The sequence below is a fragment of the Sinocyclocheilus grahami genome, unplaced genomic scaffold (assembly GCF_001515645.1).
Source record: "Sinocyclocheilus grahami isolate Dianchi unplaced genomic scaffold, SAMN03320097.WGS_v1.1 scaffold514.1, whole genome shotgun sequence".
Classification (NCBI taxonomy): Eukaryota; Metazoa; Chordata; class Actinopteri; order Cypriniformes; family Cyprinidae; genus Sinocyclocheilus; species Sinocyclocheilus grahami.
The window spans coordinates 516697-535378 of record NW_015505693.1 but is presented as its reverse complement, the minus strand read 5'-3'; the positions used below and the strand labels follow the sequence as shown (position 1 = coordinate 535378).

The 18682-nt window shown below is 36.6% G+C and overlaps 3 protein-coding genes across 8 annotated transcripts; 1 reads left to right on the top strand and 2 right to left on the bottom strand.

Annotated features, from left to right (window-relative positions):
• Positions 1–4097: 4097 nt before the first annotated feature.
• Positions 4098–9426, top strand: LOC107554817 (cold-inducible RNA-binding protein B-like). Of its 6 annotated transcripts, XR_001605104.1 has the most exons (8): positions 4098–4195; positions 4814–4926; positions 5009–5115; positions 5320–5437; positions 5611–5836; positions 5938–5996; positions 8183–8288; positions 9220–9426. XR_001605104.1 is itself a non-coding variant. In XM_016237444.1 (7 exons), exons 2-7 carry the CDS (start codon positions 4827–4829, stop codon positions 6349–6351), a joined length of 618 nt encoding a protein of 205 aa, XP_016092930.1. In that variant the 5' UTR covers positions 4098–4195; positions 4814–4826; the 3' UTR covers positions 6352–7303. The 6 variants fall into 6 exon arrangements, 5 of the variants coding, with proteins under 5 accessions (XP_016092930.1, XP_016092927.1, XP_016092932.1 ...); XM_016237444.1 differs by lacking the exons at positions 8183–8288; positions 9220–9426 and adding an exon at positions 6338–7303 and having other exon boundaries at positions 5320–5431; XM_016237441.1 differs by lacking the exons at positions 8183–8288; positions 9220–9426 and adding an exon at positions 6338–7303.
• Positions 9427–9465: 39 nt separating this feature from the next.
• LOC107554807 (granzyme-like protein 1) lies at positions 9466–13176 on the bottom strand. Its single transcript, XM_016237422.1, has 6 exons — positions 13144–13176; positions 12833–12935; positions 12170–12322; positions 10582–10703; positions 10256–10396; positions 9466–9507 (listed from the first exon to the last, which is right to left on the bottom strand). Exons 1-6 carry the CDS (start codon positions 13174–13176, stop codon positions 9466–9468), a joined length of 594 nt encoding a protein of 197 aa, XP_016092908.1.
• A 935-nt stretch (positions 13177–14111) lies between these two features.
• On the bottom strand, positions 14112–15985 carry LOC107554811 (mast cell protease 1A-like). Its single transcript, XM_016237430.1, has 5 exons — positions 15853–15985; positions 15462–15618; positions 14869–14992; positions 14482–14709; positions 14112–14390 (listed from the first exon to the last, which is right to left on the bottom strand). The coding sequence occupies exons 1-5, from the start codon at positions 15905–15907 to the stop codon at positions 14193–14195; spliced, it is 762 nt and encodes a 253-aa protein (XP_016092916.1). The 5' UTR covers positions 15908–15985; the 3' UTR covers positions 14112–14192.
• Between the last annotated feature and the right edge of the window lie 2697 nt (positions 15986–18682).

Here is an 18682-nt window from a genome sequence, read left to right as displayed (position 1 = left end):
TGTTTCAACACCATTTCTTTGTATCTTGATTTAAATAGGTAAATATTTGGGCATTGCTTGAGCTGTGTCCCCAAACCATTCCAAAGTTTGACACCACACACAGACACACACAAACTTTTCCTGGTGGTTCTCACCACCTGGACTTTAAGGTTCCCACATCCCCTCAGATTATAGCCCCCCTCTCTTCCTGTAAAGGACTTTTGAATATTGCCCGGTAGTTCATTTTTGTTGTCTTTATACAAGAGTTGTGCAGTATAAAAATAAACTAAATCAAAAAGTTTTAATAGTCTGGATTGCAGAAATAATATATTTGTGTGATCAACATATCCCACCTTATGTATGATTCTAACTGCACGTTTTTGAAGTATGAAGAGGGGATGTAGTGAACTTTTATAGGTATTGCCCCAAACTTCTATACAATAAGTTAAGTAGGGCAAAACTAATAAACAATACAATATATAATGCATTATATTCCAGGACATATTTAACTTTATTAATTATATAGATACTTTTGGATACTTTACCTTGTATGTATCTGATGTGTGGTTCCCAGCTTAATTTACTGTCAATAATTATCCCTAAGAATTTAATTTCTGACACTTTTTCTATTGCAACACCATCTATATTTATTAATACTTCTGAGTTTTCTTTATAATTGCCAAACATCATTACTTTAGTTTTATTTAAATTCAGAGATAATTTATTAACATCCATCCATGTTTTTAGTTTTACTAATTCTTTATTTACTATATTTATAAGTGTATTATAATTATCACTAGAATATAATATATTAGTGTCATCAGCAAATAATATCAGTTTCAATAATTTAGATACATGGAATATGTCATTTATATATCAATTAAATAACTTAGGACCCAATACTGATCCTTGGGGGACCTCACAAGCAATGCCCAGACACTGTGACGTAAACCCACCCAACTTCACAAACTGTTGTCTTTCAGTTAAATAACTTTTGATCCAGTTCAAAGCCACTCCCCTAATGCCATATCTTTCCAGTTTATTGAGTAAGATTGAATGATTGAGTGTATCAAAGGCTTTTCCTCCACAGCTTCAATTATGGCCATTGATGTTGACCTCTTTGCTCTAAAACCATACTGACTTTCATTTATTATATCATATTTATATATACATTTTTCTAATCTATCATTAAATAATTTCTCTAACATTTTTGAAAACTGAGGTAGCAGAGAGACAGGTCTATAGTTTGTGAAGATGTGCTTGTTTCCATTTATATACATTGGTGTTACTTTTGCAATTTTCATTTTATTTGGAAATATTCCAGTCTGAAATGATTCATTGCATATGTACGTTAGAGGTTTTGAAATACTATTTATTACTTTTTTAATTAGTGTCATATATATGTCATAACAATAAGTAGATGTTTTATTGTTGCATTTATTAACAATAGTTTTAATCTCTGTCTCACTCACACCAGTTCACTTGAGCCAGCACAATCCTGATGTAGTTGATTGTCCTACATTAGCACATCTAGAAGTACTACCCGACTGTCCTGCAGAGATAACCATCTCTCCACAATCATCTTGGTAATCTGCATCCAACTGTTCCTGGGTGGGGTCATCACTGCCCTGCAGGGGTCCTCAGTCTGCCACATTGTTTAGAATGCTAAAGAGGAGCATAATAGATGGGTGATAGATAGTGATGTATTGAAAGCACAATGGAATTCTTTGATGAACCATTAATGAGTGATACCAATGCCAGTATCTTATTTGTAGAATCTGTGCTGATTTTGGCAGTAAAAACTGCATTTAATGCTAGTGAAATTGGTACTATATTCAGTTTTAGAATGATCACATTTCTGAGATTGTATTTTAATTATTAAAGCAGAGAGCAGAATTGGTTTAAAATGTTTCAACTTCTCAATATCTAGTTCTTGCACAAACATGCAAATCTTTGTTTTTCACATTAATTTTTTTTTTAAATCAGAAATAACCATGTTTTTTTTACTCCTTTTACTATGAATCTGCAGTGAATCAGAATTTCATGACACTTTTAGCAAATCTGCACATGACCCTGGTTTACACATTATCTAAAAACCTACAAGTTTTAGTTAACAGAGATTTAAAACAGGTTATAATCAGTTCCTTATAAGGCTATACAAATACAATCAGATGTATAATCGTGTGCTCCAAAGGAAACATGAATTTTAATCTAAATGTTTAAAGTGGATTCAGCATGAATAAGTAGCCTAAAAAGATAATCAAATGTATTTAATATTTTAATTATTAAAGCAGAGAGCAGAATTGGTTTAAAATGTTTCAACTTCTCAATATCTAGTTCTTGCACAAACATGCAAATCTTTGTTTTTCACATTTAATTTTTTTAAAATCAGAAATAACCATGTTTTTTTACTCCTTTTACTATGAATCTGCAGTGAATCAGAATTTCATGACACTTTTAGCAAATCTGCACATGACCCTGGTTTACACATTATATAAAAACCTACAAGTTTTAGTTAACAGAGATTTAAAACAGGTTATAATCAGTTCCTTATAAGGCTATACAAATACAATCAGATGTATAATCGTGTGCTCCAAAGGAAACATGAATTTTAATCTAAATGTTTAAAGTGGATTCAGCATGAATAAGTAGCCTAAAAAGATAATCAAATGTATTTATATATGTTTCTTGCAAATATTTGAGATTGTGAAACAATGATTTCACTGCAGATACATTTAGTGGCCTTGTATTCCGAGCTTATGTTGATATAATCAACCTCTCATGTCACACATTAAAAAAAACAAAACAAAAAATCTCATGATGCCCACAGATTATGCCATATCAGTTAATGATTTTTGCATTTGGTATTGACTGATTCGGTTATGTTTACATTGAGCTTAACTGGCACTACTTTTTTATCGTCGCAGACAAATAGCCTACTGGCTATAGTACAAAGTACAATAAATAAAGCCTATTAGGCCTATAGAATAATCGAGCATTGCACATCCACACAAAAAAATACACTAAAATAAACTATGTTTTCAATCAAATTTTTGAAAACATATCAGTGTTGTACCTTATTCAAATATTTCCTAAACAAAAAATCTCATGATACCCACAGATTATGCCATATCAGTTAATGATTTTTGCATTTGGTATTGACTGATTCGGTTATGTTTACATTGAGCTTAACTGGCACTACTTTTTTATCGTCGCAGACAAATAGCCTACTGGCTATAGTACAAAGTACAATAAATAAAGCCTATTAGGCCTATAGAATAATCGAGCATTGCACATCCACACAAAAAAATACACTAAAATAAACTATGTTTTCAATCAAATTTTTGAAAACATATCAGTGTTGTACCTTATTCAAATATTTCAACAAATGCAAAAACAACAACAACACATTTTTGTGCACATTTTCCTTATGATATTGTAACCATGAATCTAAGACCTTTAGGCCTACGTAAGATTATATAATATCTTTAGATAAATTAAAATCGTATTTTTGTGTAAGAGCATAATTAACATTCACAGTGACAAAGTTAGGCTTTTTTTATTGCAAGAAAGCAAACAGTAGGCTACTGCATTGAAGTACAACAAAGGTAGCAATTTTTTTTATTTTATTGTATTTTTTATTAATACAAAGATATGCAACAGAATGACAGTATAGCCTATTATATGCAAGGGAGCAAGACAATAATGTAGCCTACCTTTTGAACAGATTCACAGTTTTTACTTTCTTATTAGTAGAGTCAGAAATCAAACACATACAGAGTTTTAAATCTTCACGAAAATTTCTATAGAAAGGCTTAAGCTTGCAAAATGTAGAATTATGCATAAAATATTAAGCCAGGAACAAGATAAGATTGAATAAATAAAAAACATCTGACTGTTTCTCTCACGTGTATATCCTATAATAACATTTTCATATTTCAAAGAGATATCAGGAATTACACCACGAAAACACTCGATATGTTTTTCCAGAGATTCTTAGTATAATCTCAATACCAAAAGAGATGAGACAAACAACAAAGGTAGCCAAATCTTTATGCATGTACAAGCCTGTGACGCAACGCGTTGAGAACACGCCCTCAGAGGGCTGCAGTCACGTGAAGCCTTTAAACGGGCGCCATTTTCTGTGTAGGCTCCTGTTCTGCCGCAGCCGGCGTCGCGTCCTGCAAGCTTTCTGTGTGGTCGAGATAAAACTGAGGTAAGCAATACTGCACTTCTTCGAATGTGTTTGGGCTCAAGTGAAACGTTTTATTCTGATGCTGCTTTATATTGATGTATAGTTTGTAATGGCGGTTCATTTGTTGTATGTATACGCTTTTTAAAATGTATTTATTGAGAAATTTAAGTAAAACCATTTTGTAGGCGTTTTGTGTTGTAACCGCTCTTTTACTTAATTCTTCGAGTGCGGTGTATAAATAGAGCTAATTCTGTCGGAATTTATAGGTTTCTTTGTTCCTCAAAGCACAACGTGACCTAGTTCTACTGACCTACTTTTAACCAAATTTGTTAATTTAAAAACGAATGGTTATTTATTCATGCGATATTTAATAAGTAACTTCGATGAAGGTCTGAAAACGTTGAATTCAAAGGGGTGTAATCTGTATCTGTGGCAAAATGGCTGCAGCACGCTGTGAAGAAGACGGGTAGAAAATGGCGTTTCCTTGTTGCGCACTTTAAAAAAAATAATACCACGCATGTTAAGCCGGGCGATTCAATTTAGTCTCTTCAGAACTTATTTGGTGTTTTAAAAAAAAACATTTTTTTTTTTTTTAAATATTGTAGTTTTTATGTAACTTATTGTTATAAATTTTTCCAGTAGGTGATTCAACATGTCTGACGAGGGAAAGCTCTTCATTGGTGGTCTGAGCTATGATACTACAGAGCAGTCATTGGAGGAGGCTTTCTCCAAATATGGATCAATTGCCAAAGGTTTGTTTTAAGCAGTTTAAGTGAGGTTTGTTTACATTTTCACTGCTTTATTCTTGATTATGTGGTGGTGTTTTTGCTTCAGTTGATGTCATCCGGGACCGTGAGACCGACCGTTCCAGAGGCTTTGGCTTTGTGACTTTTGAAAATCCAGAGGATGCAAAGGATGCCATGGCTGCAATGAATGGAAAGGTAAGATCAACACCCTTTAAGGACAGAGAAATTTGTAACCAAATGTTTGTTTATTTCTAGTCCTGTAAATGTAACCGTTTTGATACCTGAATGTGTACTGATTGCTACATTTTTAATGGTAAACTGCAGGAAGTTCATCAAGGCAAACTGGGTGGAGGCCTAAAGTGAGTTTCTAACAATAAAATGCATTTTTTTTTTTTGCAGTCTGTAGATGGCCGCCCGATTCGCGTTGATGAAGCTGGCAAATCTGGTAGACGGTCTGGTGGTTTCAGAGGAGGTTCTGGAGGTGGCAGGGGGTTCTTCAGGGGAGGCAGAGGTAGAGGTTGGTGTTCTTAATCTCAAATGCAATTGTACTAACAGATGGCTGCATTTGCATTTGAAGTAGCCTTGGCGGCTTGTAATTATCATGACAAAGCTGGTCTGAATGGGTGCATTTCGAGTATCTTGCATGGGTTTTATTTCATCTGTTTAACTTTTTTTGTTGTTGTTACATAGGTGGTGGAGGATATGGTGGAGACCGAAGCTACGGAGGTGACAGAAGCTTTGGTGGTGGTGATAGAGGCTATGGCGGAGGTGACCGATCCTATGGTAGTGGAGATAGAGGCTATGGGGGAGGAGAGAGGAGCTATGGTGGAAGTGACCGATCCTACAGTGGTGGCGGATACTCCAACAGGAGTAGTGGATACTCCGGTGGCAGCGGCGGTGGATACAGGGATAACAGGTAAGGGATTTAAGCATGGAACAATTTTGCACAATTAATGATTTTATGATCATTGTAACCATGAACACTTTAAATATGGCAAATAATACTTTTGGTTTTAGAAGCCAGAGTGGATATGACCGTTCTGGTGGATCCTACAGAGACAGTTACGACAGCTACGGTATGTATTGATTGTTCAGAATTACTCATTTTACTAGATAACTGCACCAATAGATCTCAGCCCACTTGTGTTTTAGAATAATGTCTAGACCAAAGCAGAAAGACAAAACTGCCATTTTCGAACTGAGTTCAGTCAACTTGGTTGCCTTTATCTTGGAATTGATGACCACAATCCAAAAAGTCATTTTACAATAGTAGTGACTAAAGTCGGTTTTGTGCACTTCAGAATAGTCCATAAGACCTTGTTGGAAAAGAATCATGTCTTGGTGTCAGTTCACTGTTTGGAATGGATGTACACAATGCTCCAGTGCCTTTACACTTTTGCCTACTTCTTGTCCTCAGCTTCACACGAGTAAAAAAAAAATCCTGATTGCAAGATCATCCCTTCGCTGGCTGTATATAAAAAGATGCGCTCTTGGAAGACCTTTTTTTTTGTTTTTCCTTTTTTTTTTGTTTTTCCTTTACGTTTTGTGTTCTGGTTCAAATGTTCTATTAAAGACAGACTCCTTTTTTACCGTGTCAAGTATCCGCAGGATGTTCCTCTCATTGAGGAGCTGCCTAATGTCCATGAGCATTCACTTACTGTAAGAGTTTCAAGCCCTGTGAGGCTACCTGTATCTGACATTTTTACCTTGCGATTGTGTTATAGATGCTCACAGAGGTTTGAAATTGTCCTTTGTTTTCCTTTTTAGTGTGTGTTTAAGAAACTCTGTCTCTGAAACCATGCGTGAAAATTGACCTGTCCAACACAGCCTGATAGCTTCTAAAACCAATTTCCTCAAAGATCTTTGGACCAATTTCTTAATATCGGCTCACTGAAAGTGCTTCAAGGGGCATTTGCATTTAAACTATTTTAAAATGGCACCTGAAAATATTCTAATCTGATCCTCCAATAGAAGCTTGATAAGCTGTGATGTGTTCTTTATTGCTCCTTGCCACCTCCATTTTGTGATGCATTCCTTTAGTGAAGCAAGGCAGGCATGTTGCATTGGAGTTGTCTCCGGCAAACCTCCTTGATGTTGCTAAAGATTTGTAAATATCCATTATCAAAAGAGTAAACCACTAAAGTGGGTCATTCCGCCTCACGTTAGGACCGATGGCCCAAGGTACTTTACTCTTTGACCAGTCTAAATTTTTTTTTTTTTAAAGTATGCTCTACTGTGGACTGAACTTATCCTCTTAAATGTCAAGATTTTGTTCCTCCTTGGAAAGAAATGTGCTCTGTTCTGTATATCAACACCTCAGAATCCTTTTTCTTTTTGTATTAATCTGGATTCATGAAGCTCATTAAAAAATGGTTGGAAAATGCTCTCTTTTGCCTTCGATATTAAAAAGCTCCATACAAGCCAGGTGAATATCTTGGAGTGGATAGCTGGGGTTTTAGCATCTGGGATCCTAAATATTTTTCATTGGGCAAATAAAACTTAGTATTAGATAAGCTAACAAAGATGAAACATTGCTGTTGTGGTTTAGCAAGCAATGGATCTGTATAATGCTTCATTGGATCCAAGAGTTCTCTGCTAGCAATTACGGAAATCAACAATGTCCTTGGAGAATGAAGTGTTGTGCCTTCCGACTCAAGAATCCTGAGATGAAAGCTGCTCTCTTGACTAGGTCATTTGTGGAGCTAGGCCTGTAATGTGAGGTAAAACCTTTTGCTCTCCTGTACGCATCCTACAACAGTTCTCATTGTCCATGTTTTCTTCGAATGTTGCCTCGACCAGTGATTACATCTCCAGAATCTGTTCAATCCTCTTCCACAACCCCTCCCCCCCCCAAAAAAAACACTTCCTGTTCCTCTAAAAAGCTGCATGATGACTTTTTTTTTTAGTTTATATATTGTGCTCGTGTTTGGTGGACAGTACCTCATGTGGCTTTTGAAATGAGAGATTTTAAGTCCCTGTTCTGATCGCAAATTTGTCTGCACCAACTATAAAGATTATTTTTGGTCCGTTTTAAGTCACCTATGTCAAAAGATTTGAAATTGAAGAGATGTAGCTTTTTCGTGATTATGGAGACTCGTTTAAAGTTTGGCCCTTCATATTTGTTTTGTTTTAACACAATTTTGTACTGGTTTTTTGCACTTTAGTCTAGAAGTGTTTGTAGCATCTTATTTTGGAAGATATTTTAAATGCATGATTTGTCTTGGTTTACATCTGTATACTAAAATAACCTTTTATTTTTCAGATTGACTCCCTGGACGTGTTGTATTTGAAAACTAGAGAAGCAAGATAACCTTTGAAATGACTTCATTTTCATGGCATAAACACGGGTATGGATATCCATATAGGAGGTATGGATTTACTTGTAGAATCAAATACATTACTATTAGTTTGATGTGGGTAATGGACAGATGTTCTGTTGAAGATTAAAGGGTTAGTTCACCAAAAATGAAAATAGTCAATTACTCTCCCTCGTGTCATTCCAAACACATACACCAACACCTTCGTTCATCTTCGGAACACAAATTAAGAATTTTTTATTTTTTTTTTAATGCATCCCATGAGCTCTTGGACCCTCCTATAGACAGCAAGGGTCCTTACATGATCAAGGTCCAGAAACGTAGCAAGGAGATCGGTAAAATAATCCATGTGACCTCAGGGGTTCAACCATAATTTTACAAAGCTACGAGGATGCTTTTTGTGCAAAGAAAACTTAACTTTATTCAATTCGTCTCCTGCATCACGCGGATACGTTTGCGCTTTGATCGGAGCGTAAACAACGTAGCCGCGTGACGCAGCTGATACAATAGCATATGTCGTTTATGTTCAGTGGATACTCCAAAATGGTGCTACAGGGTGATGTGGAGGAGATGAACTAGTGAATAAAGTCGATTATTTTTTTTATGCACACAGTATTCCCATAGCTTCGTAAAATTATGGTTGAACCCCTGATGTCACATGGATTATTTCAACAATGGCCTTGCTACGTTTCTGGACCTTGATCATGTAAGGACCTTTGCTGTCTATGGAGGGTTGGAGAGCTCTCGGATTCCATCAGAAATCTTAATTTGTGTTCCGAAGATGAACTAAGGTCTTTCGGGTTTTGAATGACATGAGTGTGAGTAATGACAATTGTTTTTTGGGTGAACCATCCCTTTAATTTCTTCAAACAATTATTGTATGTGGTGTTTGGCTGTTTGAGTAGTATTAATTGACTTGCATGCTTGTTGTTAATGTTCGCTTTCTAAGAAGACCTTTTGTTACTTGGCTTTGCTTTTTCAGAGCTCATGGAAATCCCTGCTGTGCAGATGAACCCATCTCTCCCAAAAGAAAAGCAGAGAAAGTGTCAAAATACTTGCAAAATATGATCAATCTTCCATCTAGATTGAAGTTTGATTATATTTTGCTTAAAACGGTTTCTGTAGAAAGGTGTTAACTTAATGTGTGAGAATGTCAAATCAATTCAATAAAGCTTTTTTTTACATCTGTTTTGTTCAGTACTTTGCATCGTTTATTAGCACGGGTTATTTAGTGGCAGTACTTTAACCACAAGGTGGCAGTGGTGGCCAGCTGCACAAAGGCCACATAAAATGAAATGCTTATTAGGTTTTGGCAGTACGAGTTGGGCTTTATACTTAAGTTTTCAAGTTTACACAGGTTAGTTCTTAAATGCGTTTGAACTTGCATTAAACTGATCAACTAAGGAAGTTTATCTAGCTTGCCCTTTGAATGATTCTTTATAGTTTTTTTTTTATCCTTAAGAGCAACCATGTTGTTTTCTTTTAATATCCATTTATTGTTTTGAAAGTTACTCAGTTTAATTATGAATTAAACATTTAATTTATGCTCTCATTGCTGAGCTGTTCATTGTTCAGAAGTTTTATTTTTGTTGCGGTTTAATCTATGGCTTCCTTAGTCAACATTTTGGCTGAATGAAGACTTAAAGGCACAATATGCAATTTTTGTCGCTAGAGGGCGTGTATTGAAAATGAACACATGGACAAAGGTATAGTTTGGTGACTGAGTGTGGAATCATGGGAGTTGTCATCTTCATCCCCTTAGCCGATGCAATCCGACGGGACTCGGGCAGAAATCATGTTCATGGATGAGCTAGTTGAAGCAGAGTGAGGCTGAAAGCCGTCGAAGCGAACAAGTCTGCAAAATATATAACGCTCTTCTAGTGGTTTTTGGATATTTTTATTAAAAAAATCTTACATATTGTGCCTTTAATACTGATTTGGCTACTAGGCTAAATGTTGTAAAACAATTTTTGGTACTAGACAAGACTTGGTATTTATTGGGGTTTGGGTAGGCCTACCAGACAATTTGATGGAGACGCGTGATCGTATTTCTTCCAGCCCCAACCCATGACCATGCAGGCCTTTGAGATTTCTTCATTCTCAGGTTTTGGCAAAGTGATTATATTCACAGTTCTGTTCAAAGTTGCTGGGGTTTTGAGCTGAAAGAAGATGTAAAGTTCTTGCTTGAATTAATAGCACCTATATTTCTTGCAGTTTTTTCTGAATTGTTCTTAAAATTTCAAGTAGAGCAAAAGTGTATTCTGTAAATGCCAACCATTTCCTACCATGAAAGGCCATTTTTCTAGTTGTGAGGGTAATGAAATTGCTCAGCATTATTTATTACCTTTAGAAGCAAGATGTCATGACCTGTTCTTATACTGAATTCTGGATGAGGAAGGGGATCTACCTCTACACAGTCCGGTAAAAAGTTGGTGTCATCGATCCCCAAATATGCCATAAGATAACAAAAAATTACAACAAAAAATAAATACATCATACAGGCCAGGTTTACAATATTTACAAAGTTATTAATATTTAAAATACCGCGATATGACTGCCACTTCGGACGTCAGAAGTCACCAATGTAAAAGACACTCAATATTCAGGAATATTGATATGACTGCACTGACACCAACAGATGACAAAACTTAAACTGAATTAAGCTGAATAATGACTTGTTTTCTGTAGAGCTGCTTTATGGCTGAATCACATCTTACAACATCAACCCTGTTATTAAACTACAACTAAGTTCATCAACATTGGAGTGACTTTAGCATATGTATTTACATAATACTTGAGAAAGAGGCAATAATTAAAGGTGGAGGATGAATTACAGAACACAGGTAATGATTCATGTGTTAGCTTTTTAAGCTGGAGATGGCATGGGGGAAAACAGTTTTTATGCCTAGAAGTTTTAATGCATGCCTAGATGTTTTAGTGCACAGAGATCCGTAGCGTCTGCCTGAGGGGAGATGTGCAGACAGGTTGTGTCCGGGTTGAGAGGGGTCTTTGATGATGTTTCCTGCCCGTTTCTTCACTCTGGAGTTGTACAAGTCCTGAAGGCTGGGCAGGTGCTCACCAATGATCTTTTCTGCAGTCCTAACAGTCCGTTGCAGTCTTCTTAAATCTGATTTGCTGGCTGACCCAAACCAAATAGTTATAGAAGAGCACAGAACCGACTCAATAACAGCTGAGTAAAACTTTTTTGAATTTTTTCAGCTGACGAAGGAAGTAGCCTACAACCTCTGTTGGGCCTTTTTCACAATGGAGTCAATGTGAATATCCCACTTCAGGTCCTGAGAGATGGTAGTTCCTAATCTGAATGACTCCACTGCAGCCACAGTGCTGTGGTGGTGAGAAGGGGGAGAGCAGGGGGGGTTCTTCTGAAGTCTACTATAATCTCCACAGTTTTGAGTGTGTTCAGCTCCCGGTTGTTGTGATTGCACCAGACCGCCAGCTGCTGAACCTCTTGTCTGTAAGCAGACTTGTCGCCGTCCTGGATGAGACGGATGACTGGTGTCATCTGCAAATCTCAGGATCTTGACAGAGGGGTCTTTAGATGTGCAGTCGTTGGTGTAGAGGGAGAAGAGCAGTGGGGAGAGAACACAGCCCTGAGGAGCTCCAGTGCTGATGGTCTGGCTGTTGGATGTGAGTTTTTCCAGCCTCACTAGCTGCTGCCTGTCTGTCAGGAAGCTGTTGATCCACTGACAGATGGAGGTAGATGAAATTTACACTGTTATTAAACTGAATTGAACCAACATCGAACTGACTTGAGCTGAAAAACGACACTATATTGCTGCAAAATTTGCATCATCTCCATAATTAAGTTTGCATAACTAATTTTATTTTCCTGTTTATTACTGTGAAGCTCCTTTGTCAGATTGTACACCCTGTCTGATCAAATGATAAAATCTGGCAATTTAACCTATACCTTTGTTTACAGTGGGCAGCTGTCATCACATAATCCTCTGTTACTAAAAAAACACAACATGCTTGTTTTGATACTTTGTCACGAATGTAGACCATGTAGGGTCGACTGTGTGAAACGGAGACTTTACCACCAACAATGCCATGTATGAAGAAACCTTAAAAAAGAGTTTGGTAACACTTTACTTGAAGGGGTGTGCATAAGACTGACATGACACCTTCATAATCATGACATGACACATGTCATGAATATGAAGGAGGTTTTATGCATGTTTATGACAACTGTCATTAAGTGTCATTCGCTCAGTTATGTCATTTTTAATGCAAATATTACATTATTTGACCTAACCCTACCCCTACCCTTACCCCTAACCATAGCCCATAACAAAGACATCTCAAACAATGTCATCTTTGCATTAAAAATTACATAACTGAGCGAATGACACTTAATGACAGTTGTCATAAACATGCATAAAAACCTTCATATTCATGACATGTGTCATGTCATGATTATGTAGGTGTCATGTCATGATTATGAAGGTGTCATGTCAGTCTTATGCACACCCCTTCAAGTAAAGTGTAACCAAGAGTTTAGTTCTGAAACGATTCAACAGCATATTCTGAGAAACAGCCCGTTGTAATTACTCAAGTAGACTAGATGTGAATACCTGGGGTGCAGGAACACAGCAGTAGCAGACAAGTGATATGCCAACAGATGCTCATTGTAGACAGCTCAGTTACACTCAATGTGCACCACAGAGATGTTGGGTTCTACTTTTATAGAGAGATTCAAGGGACCCAAACCCGGAAGATAATAGCAAAAGCTGCAGCATGCTCTGCTTCCAGATCAGTTTCACTGATGTAACAGCATTTAAGTTAGAGAATGTTAAAGGTTGTTAGAGTCGATCACAGGTCGGTTATTATCATCTTTCGTTGTTTCACAACTAACACTTTGGTGATAATATCAGAAAGTGCTCACTAGGGGCAGTCTTGATAGTTGTGAGAATTTCATAATCTGTAATTTTTGCAACTTCTGGCACCTGGATTACTGTAATTTTTTTATGCATAGTGGACACTTTACAACCTTAACAAATAACCTGAAGTCTTTGTGGCATGGATTTAGCAAGGCGCTGGAAAGTTTTTTTTTTGTTTTTTTTAGAAAGTCTGGTCTCTGTTGAGATGGTCAGATGATACAATTGCTGCAGATTTATCAGCTGCACATTCATAATGTCAATCTGCCCTTTCTCCACATCCCAAAGGTACTCTTTCGAGATCTGGAGACTGTGGAAGTCGTCTGAGTACACTGAACCTCTCGAGTGTGCGTGCATGTTTTTATGCACTGAAATTTCTCGGGTGCTTCCTTGTTGCTCAAGCTGTTTCACGACTTATTCAAGTGTCCTCATCTCTTGTGGTGGTAGAGACTCTGACATTTAACCTCTTTATAAGACTTTTCAAAATGGTTAGAGTCCTCCTTACAAAGGTGGGGATTACAGGTCAGTTTGCTTGAACTAGCTGCTTGAATAACATTAATTGTCTATTTTGTTTCAGATGCATGATTTTTGTTCTCAGCGTTCATTTATTAGCATTAACATATTTTGGATAAGACCTTTTTAAGTTACTTTTTTTCCAGAGCAATAAATCTGATGTCTAGATTCAGGTTTGACTGTGCTATATTTTGCTGAAAGTGGTGATTCTGTAGAAAGGTGTTCATTTCAAATGTTGTGATCTTGTGAATTCCATGATTTTTCTTTATGGTATTTTGTCCAGTAATTAGCATTGCAGGTTTATTAGCATAGTTGTTTTCTAGGTTAGTTCTAGCAGTGATACAGTGCACTTTGTGGCCAGATACTGCACAAAAACTCAAGTAGATTTTAGCCACAGAAAATGAAATTCTTATTACACGTTTGTGAAAGGGTTACAAATTAGCCTTTATTTTAAACCTGCACATTTAAAACCTACACATCTACACATGATTGGTGTAAAACTAAACCCAAACATAAATGATAGAACTTGCATTGAACCAGACAACTACAAGACTTTATCCAGCTTGCCCTTCCATGTTTCATATTGCTGCTGAGTAGGTGGTTTCATGTTGTCATGAATCCATGAAAAGTAGTTGGAAATATGAGTGTACACTGTGAGGTAGTCTGCATTTGTGTGGTTTTTGTAAAATGACACAATTCCCTGTGCAACACCTCCACAAACAAGTGGACCCCCAGAGTCTCCCTGTGGATTATATCATTTGATTATTAGTATATCGCAATGCAACGGCACTTATACATCAGAGATCATTTGTGAGTGGTGCCACTTGAAATACCTGTGCTGGTCCAGTTGATCCCTCAGTGCACAGAGTGTCAGCCGTGCCACAGTTTTCAGAGTCTATCAGAGTCACGTTTGCTTCTTTGAGCACATTTGAAGGAGACTCGTTATGGTAATCTTGCCAGCCCCAACCTATGACCATGCAGTCCTTTGAGATTTTTTCATTCTCAGGTTTTGGCAAAGCGATAGTACTCACATTTTTGTTCAAAATTGCTGCGGTTTTGAGCTGAAAGAGAAGATGCAAAGTTCTTGATTCAGACTATAACCACATTTCATTCAGTGTAAAATGAGCAAAAGTATATTTGGTAAATGTTAACAATTTCCTATCATGGAATTATGTTTTTAGGCATGATACCAATGAAATTGTTCAATCTTATGTTATTACCTTTAGAAGCATGATGTCATGACCTTTTCTCTTCATATTGAATTTTGGATGTGGAATGGGATCTACCTCTACACCGTCAGGTAAATGGTTGTTGTTATCGACCCCCAAATATGCCATAAGATTACTAAAAAAAAAAAAAGACATGACTTTGGATGTTAAATGTCACTAGTCTAAAAGACACTTAATTTTCAGTAATATTATCAGTATACATCCTGATGCCAATGGATGAGAACAAAACTTGAACTGAATTAAACTGGATAATAACACTATTGTTTTATGTAGAGCTGATTTATAGCTGAATCACATCTTGCAACATCAACCCTGTTATTAAACTGTAACTAAGTTGAATTAACATTGAAGTGATATTGCTACCTTCTGTAGAACTGCTTATAGCTGAATTAAACTTGTAAAAGGTGAAATGATCTGTATTGTATAAAGCGCTAAAGAAATGAAGGTCACTTGACTTGAAAGTAGGTTTTTTTTTTTCATACAGTTGTAGACAATGAGTGCCTGCACTTAGTCAGTTTGTATACTCTAATTTCTTTCTGATTTTCAGATAAAAAAAAATTCTAAAATATGATAATTTCACCTACCTTTGTATGCAGTGGGCGGCTGTCATCACATAATCCTCTCTTACCAAAAAACCACCACATGCTTGTCTTGTAAACTTGTCACGAATGTAGACCATGTAGGGTCGACTGTGTGGAACGGAGACTTTACCGCCAACAATGCCATCATGCATAGAGAAACCTAAAAGAGTTTAGTACTATTCAATAGCATATTCTGGGACATACTCTGTAAAAAAATGACTGCTGCCACGATTACTTATCATATCTTAGTTAGATTTTTAGGAAACTTTAGTTAATTTGGATATTTAAGTTATCTCAACAAAAAAAGTTAAATTTAAGTTAACTAATTGCAGCAACTTTTTTTTTTTTTACAGTGAGACTGTTTTAATAACTAAAGTAGACTAGATGTGAATACCTGGGGCGCAGGAACGCAGCAGTAGCAGACAAGTGATATGCCAAAGGATGCTCATTGTAGACAGCTCAGTTACACTCAATGTGCACCACAGAGATGTTTGGCTCTGCTTTTATAGAGAGATTCAAAGAACCCACACCCGGAAGATAATAGCAAAAGCTGCAGCATGCTCTGCATTCAGATCAGTTTCACTGATGTAACAGCATTGTGTTAGAGACTGTTAAAGGAAGAGTTGATCATCATCAGCTTTAGTTGTTAAAATAAAATCAGAACTTGATAGTTATAAGAATCTTATTATCTGTAATGTTTGCAGCTTCTTGGTACCTTGATTACCATAATTCATGGCCATTTTTTATGCATAGTCGCTACTTGATCAGGTACAACTACAAACCCAAGAACAACCTGATTTGTTTGTGGCATGGATTTAGTAAGGGGTTGGAAATATATTTTTTAGAAAGTTTGGTCTCTGTTGAGATGGTAGGATGATACAATTGCTGCAGATTTATCAGCTGCACATTCATAATGTCAATCTGCCCTTTCTCCACATCCCAAAGGTACTCTTTCGAGATCTGGAGACTGTGGAAGTCGTCTGAGTACACTGAACCTCTCGAGTGTGCGTGCATGTTTTTATGCACTGAAATTTCTCGGGTGCTTCCTTGTTGCTCAAGCTGTTTCACGACTTATTCAAGTGTCCTCATCTCTTGTGGTGGTAGAGACTCTGACATTTAACCTCTTTATAAGACTTTTCAAAATGGTTAGAGTCCTCCTTACAAAGGTGGGGATTACAGGTCAGTTTGCTTGAACTAGCTGCTTGAATAACATTAATTGTCTATTTTGTTTCAGATGCATGATTTTTGTTCTCAGCGTTCATTTATTAGCATTAACATATTTTGGATAAGACCTTTTTAAGTTACTTTTTTTCCAGAGCAATAAATCTGATGTCTAGATTCAGGTTTGACTGTGCTATATTTTGCTGAATGTGGTGATTCTGTAGAAAGGTGTTCATTTCAAATGAACGTGTACGTGCATGTTTTTATGCACTGAATGTTCTCTGTGTTTCCTTGTTTCTTAAGATGTTTCACGACTTGTTTAAGTGTCTTCATCTCTTGTGGTGGTAGAGACACTCTGACATTTAACCTCTTTGTGTTACTTTTCAAAATTGTTGTATTCCTTGCAGAGGTGGAGATTACAGGTGTCAGTTGGAGTGAAATTGAGTTGTAATGGCCCCTCTTTCAAAGATGATTGATTTATCACTTGCTTAGTCAAGAAGTGTGTATGTAGCATCTTATTTTGGAAAAAGAAAAAAAAGATGTTTGCTTGATTTTTTCCCCTCCGTCTTTTGTAAAGTATAAAATACGATTTTATTTTTCAGACTGATGGGACATGTTGCATTTAAAGGGGTCATATGATGCGATTTCAATTTTTCCTTTCTCTTTGGAGTGTTACAAGCTCTTGGTGCATAAAGAAGATCTGTAAAGTTGCAAAGACTAAAGTCTCAAATCCAAAGAGATATTCTTTATAAAAGTTAAGAGTCAACCACGCCTACCTAAAACGGCTGGTTCTCACACGCCCCAACATATCTACGTCACGATGTGGGAAGATTTGCATAACGCCGCCCAAATGTTCACGCAAAGAAAGAAGGCGTAACTTTTATTCTCGCTGTAGTATTGTTGTTGCCGCCGCCATGTCGTGATGGCTCTGTGTGTTTCGTTGTGAAAGCGAAACTACTTTGTTTGGTCTTCCAAAAGAGAACACGACTAGAAACATCATGCCTAATACACCAAATAATGTTCTTTTTAGCAACATCAAATGACCCCTTTAAAATTGAGAGCAGCGATGATGAAATTACATGCATTTACTTTTAGAATCAAACCACTTACTATTAGTTTGATGTAGGTATTGGCCAGATGTTCTGTTATGCATGATGGAATATTTGGCAAACTGAGACCTTTTGTGTAGCTAGCTGCTTGAGTAGCATTAATTGATTATTTAATGCATGATGCATGGTTTTTATTCTCAGTGTCTTCATTTAGCATTCACATCTTTCTAAGACCTTTTTTTTTTTTTTTTAGAGCAATCAATCTGATGTCTAGATTCAAGTTTGATTGTGCTATATTTAGCTGAAAGTGGGGATTCTGTAGAAAGGTATTCATTATAAAATCCTGTGAATTTCATTCATTTTCTTTACGGTATTTTGTCCAGTACTTTGTATTGCAAGATTATTAGCATTGTTTTTTTCCAGGTTAGTTCTAGCAGTGATAGAGTCCAGCTACTGCACAAAAACTCAAGTAGATTTTAGCCACAAAAAATGAAATTCTTATTAGACTTGTGTGAAAGGGTTACACACGAGCCTTTATTTTAAACTTGCACATTTAATGTCATATTGGTATAAAACTAAACCCAAACATAAATGATAGAACTTGCATTGAACCAGACAACTAAATGAGTTTAGTCAGCTTGCCCTTCCATGTTTCATATTGCTGCTGAGTAGGTGGTTTCATGTCGTCATGAATCCATGAAAAGTAGTGTGAAATATGAGAAATATGGGAAATATTAATCCCTCAGTGCACAGAGTATCAGCCGTGCCACAGTTTTCAGAGTCTATCAGAGTCACGTTTGCTTCTTTGAGCACATTTGAAGGAGACTCGTGATCGTATTTCTTCCAGCCCCAACCCATGACCATGCAGTCCTTTGAGATTTCTTCATTCTCAGGTTTTGGCAAAGTGATAATATTCACAGTTCTGTTCAAAGTTGCAATGGTTTTGAGCTGAAAGCGAAGATGCAATGTTGAGTTAATAACCCCTATATTTCTTAGTTTTTTAAATTTAAAGAT

Coding starts and splice junctions, on each gene's coding strand:
- LOC107554811 (XM_016237430.1), bottom strand. CDS start 15,907: ATGAGCATCCTTTGGCATATCACTTGTCTGCTACTGCTGCGTTCCTGC. Junction 15,619..15,852: donor GCTGCGTTCCTGCGCCCCAG/GTATTCACATCT, acceptor AAACTCTTTTAG/GTTTCTCTATGCATGATGGC. Junction 14,993..15,461: donor GCCGCCCACTGCATACAAAG/GTAGGTGAAATT, acceptor TTTTTTTTTTAG/TAATCTTATGGCATATTTGG.
- LOC107554817 (XM_016237441.1), top strand. CDS start 4,827: ATGTCTGACGAGGGAAAGCTCTTCATTGGTGGTCTGAGCTATGATACT. Junction 4,927..5,008: donor ATATGGATCAATTGCCAAAG/GTTTGTTTTAAG, acceptor TTTTTGCTTCAG/TTGATGTCATCCGGGACCGT. Junction 5,837..5,937: donor GGTGGATACAGGGATAACAG/GTAAGGGATTTA, acceptor TTTTGGTTTTAG/AAGCCAGAGTGGATATGACC.
- LOC107554807 (XM_016237422.1), bottom strand. CDS start 13,176: ATGAAATTCTCACAACTATCAAGACTGCCCCTA. Junction 12,323..12,832: donor GCTGTGTTCCTGCACCCCAG/GTATTCACATCT, acceptor CTCTTTTTTAAG/GTTTCTTCATACATGGCATT. Junction 10,704..12,169: donor AGCTGCCCACTGTAAACAAA/GGTATAGGTTAA, acceptor TTGTAATTTTTT/GTTATCTTATGGCATATTTG.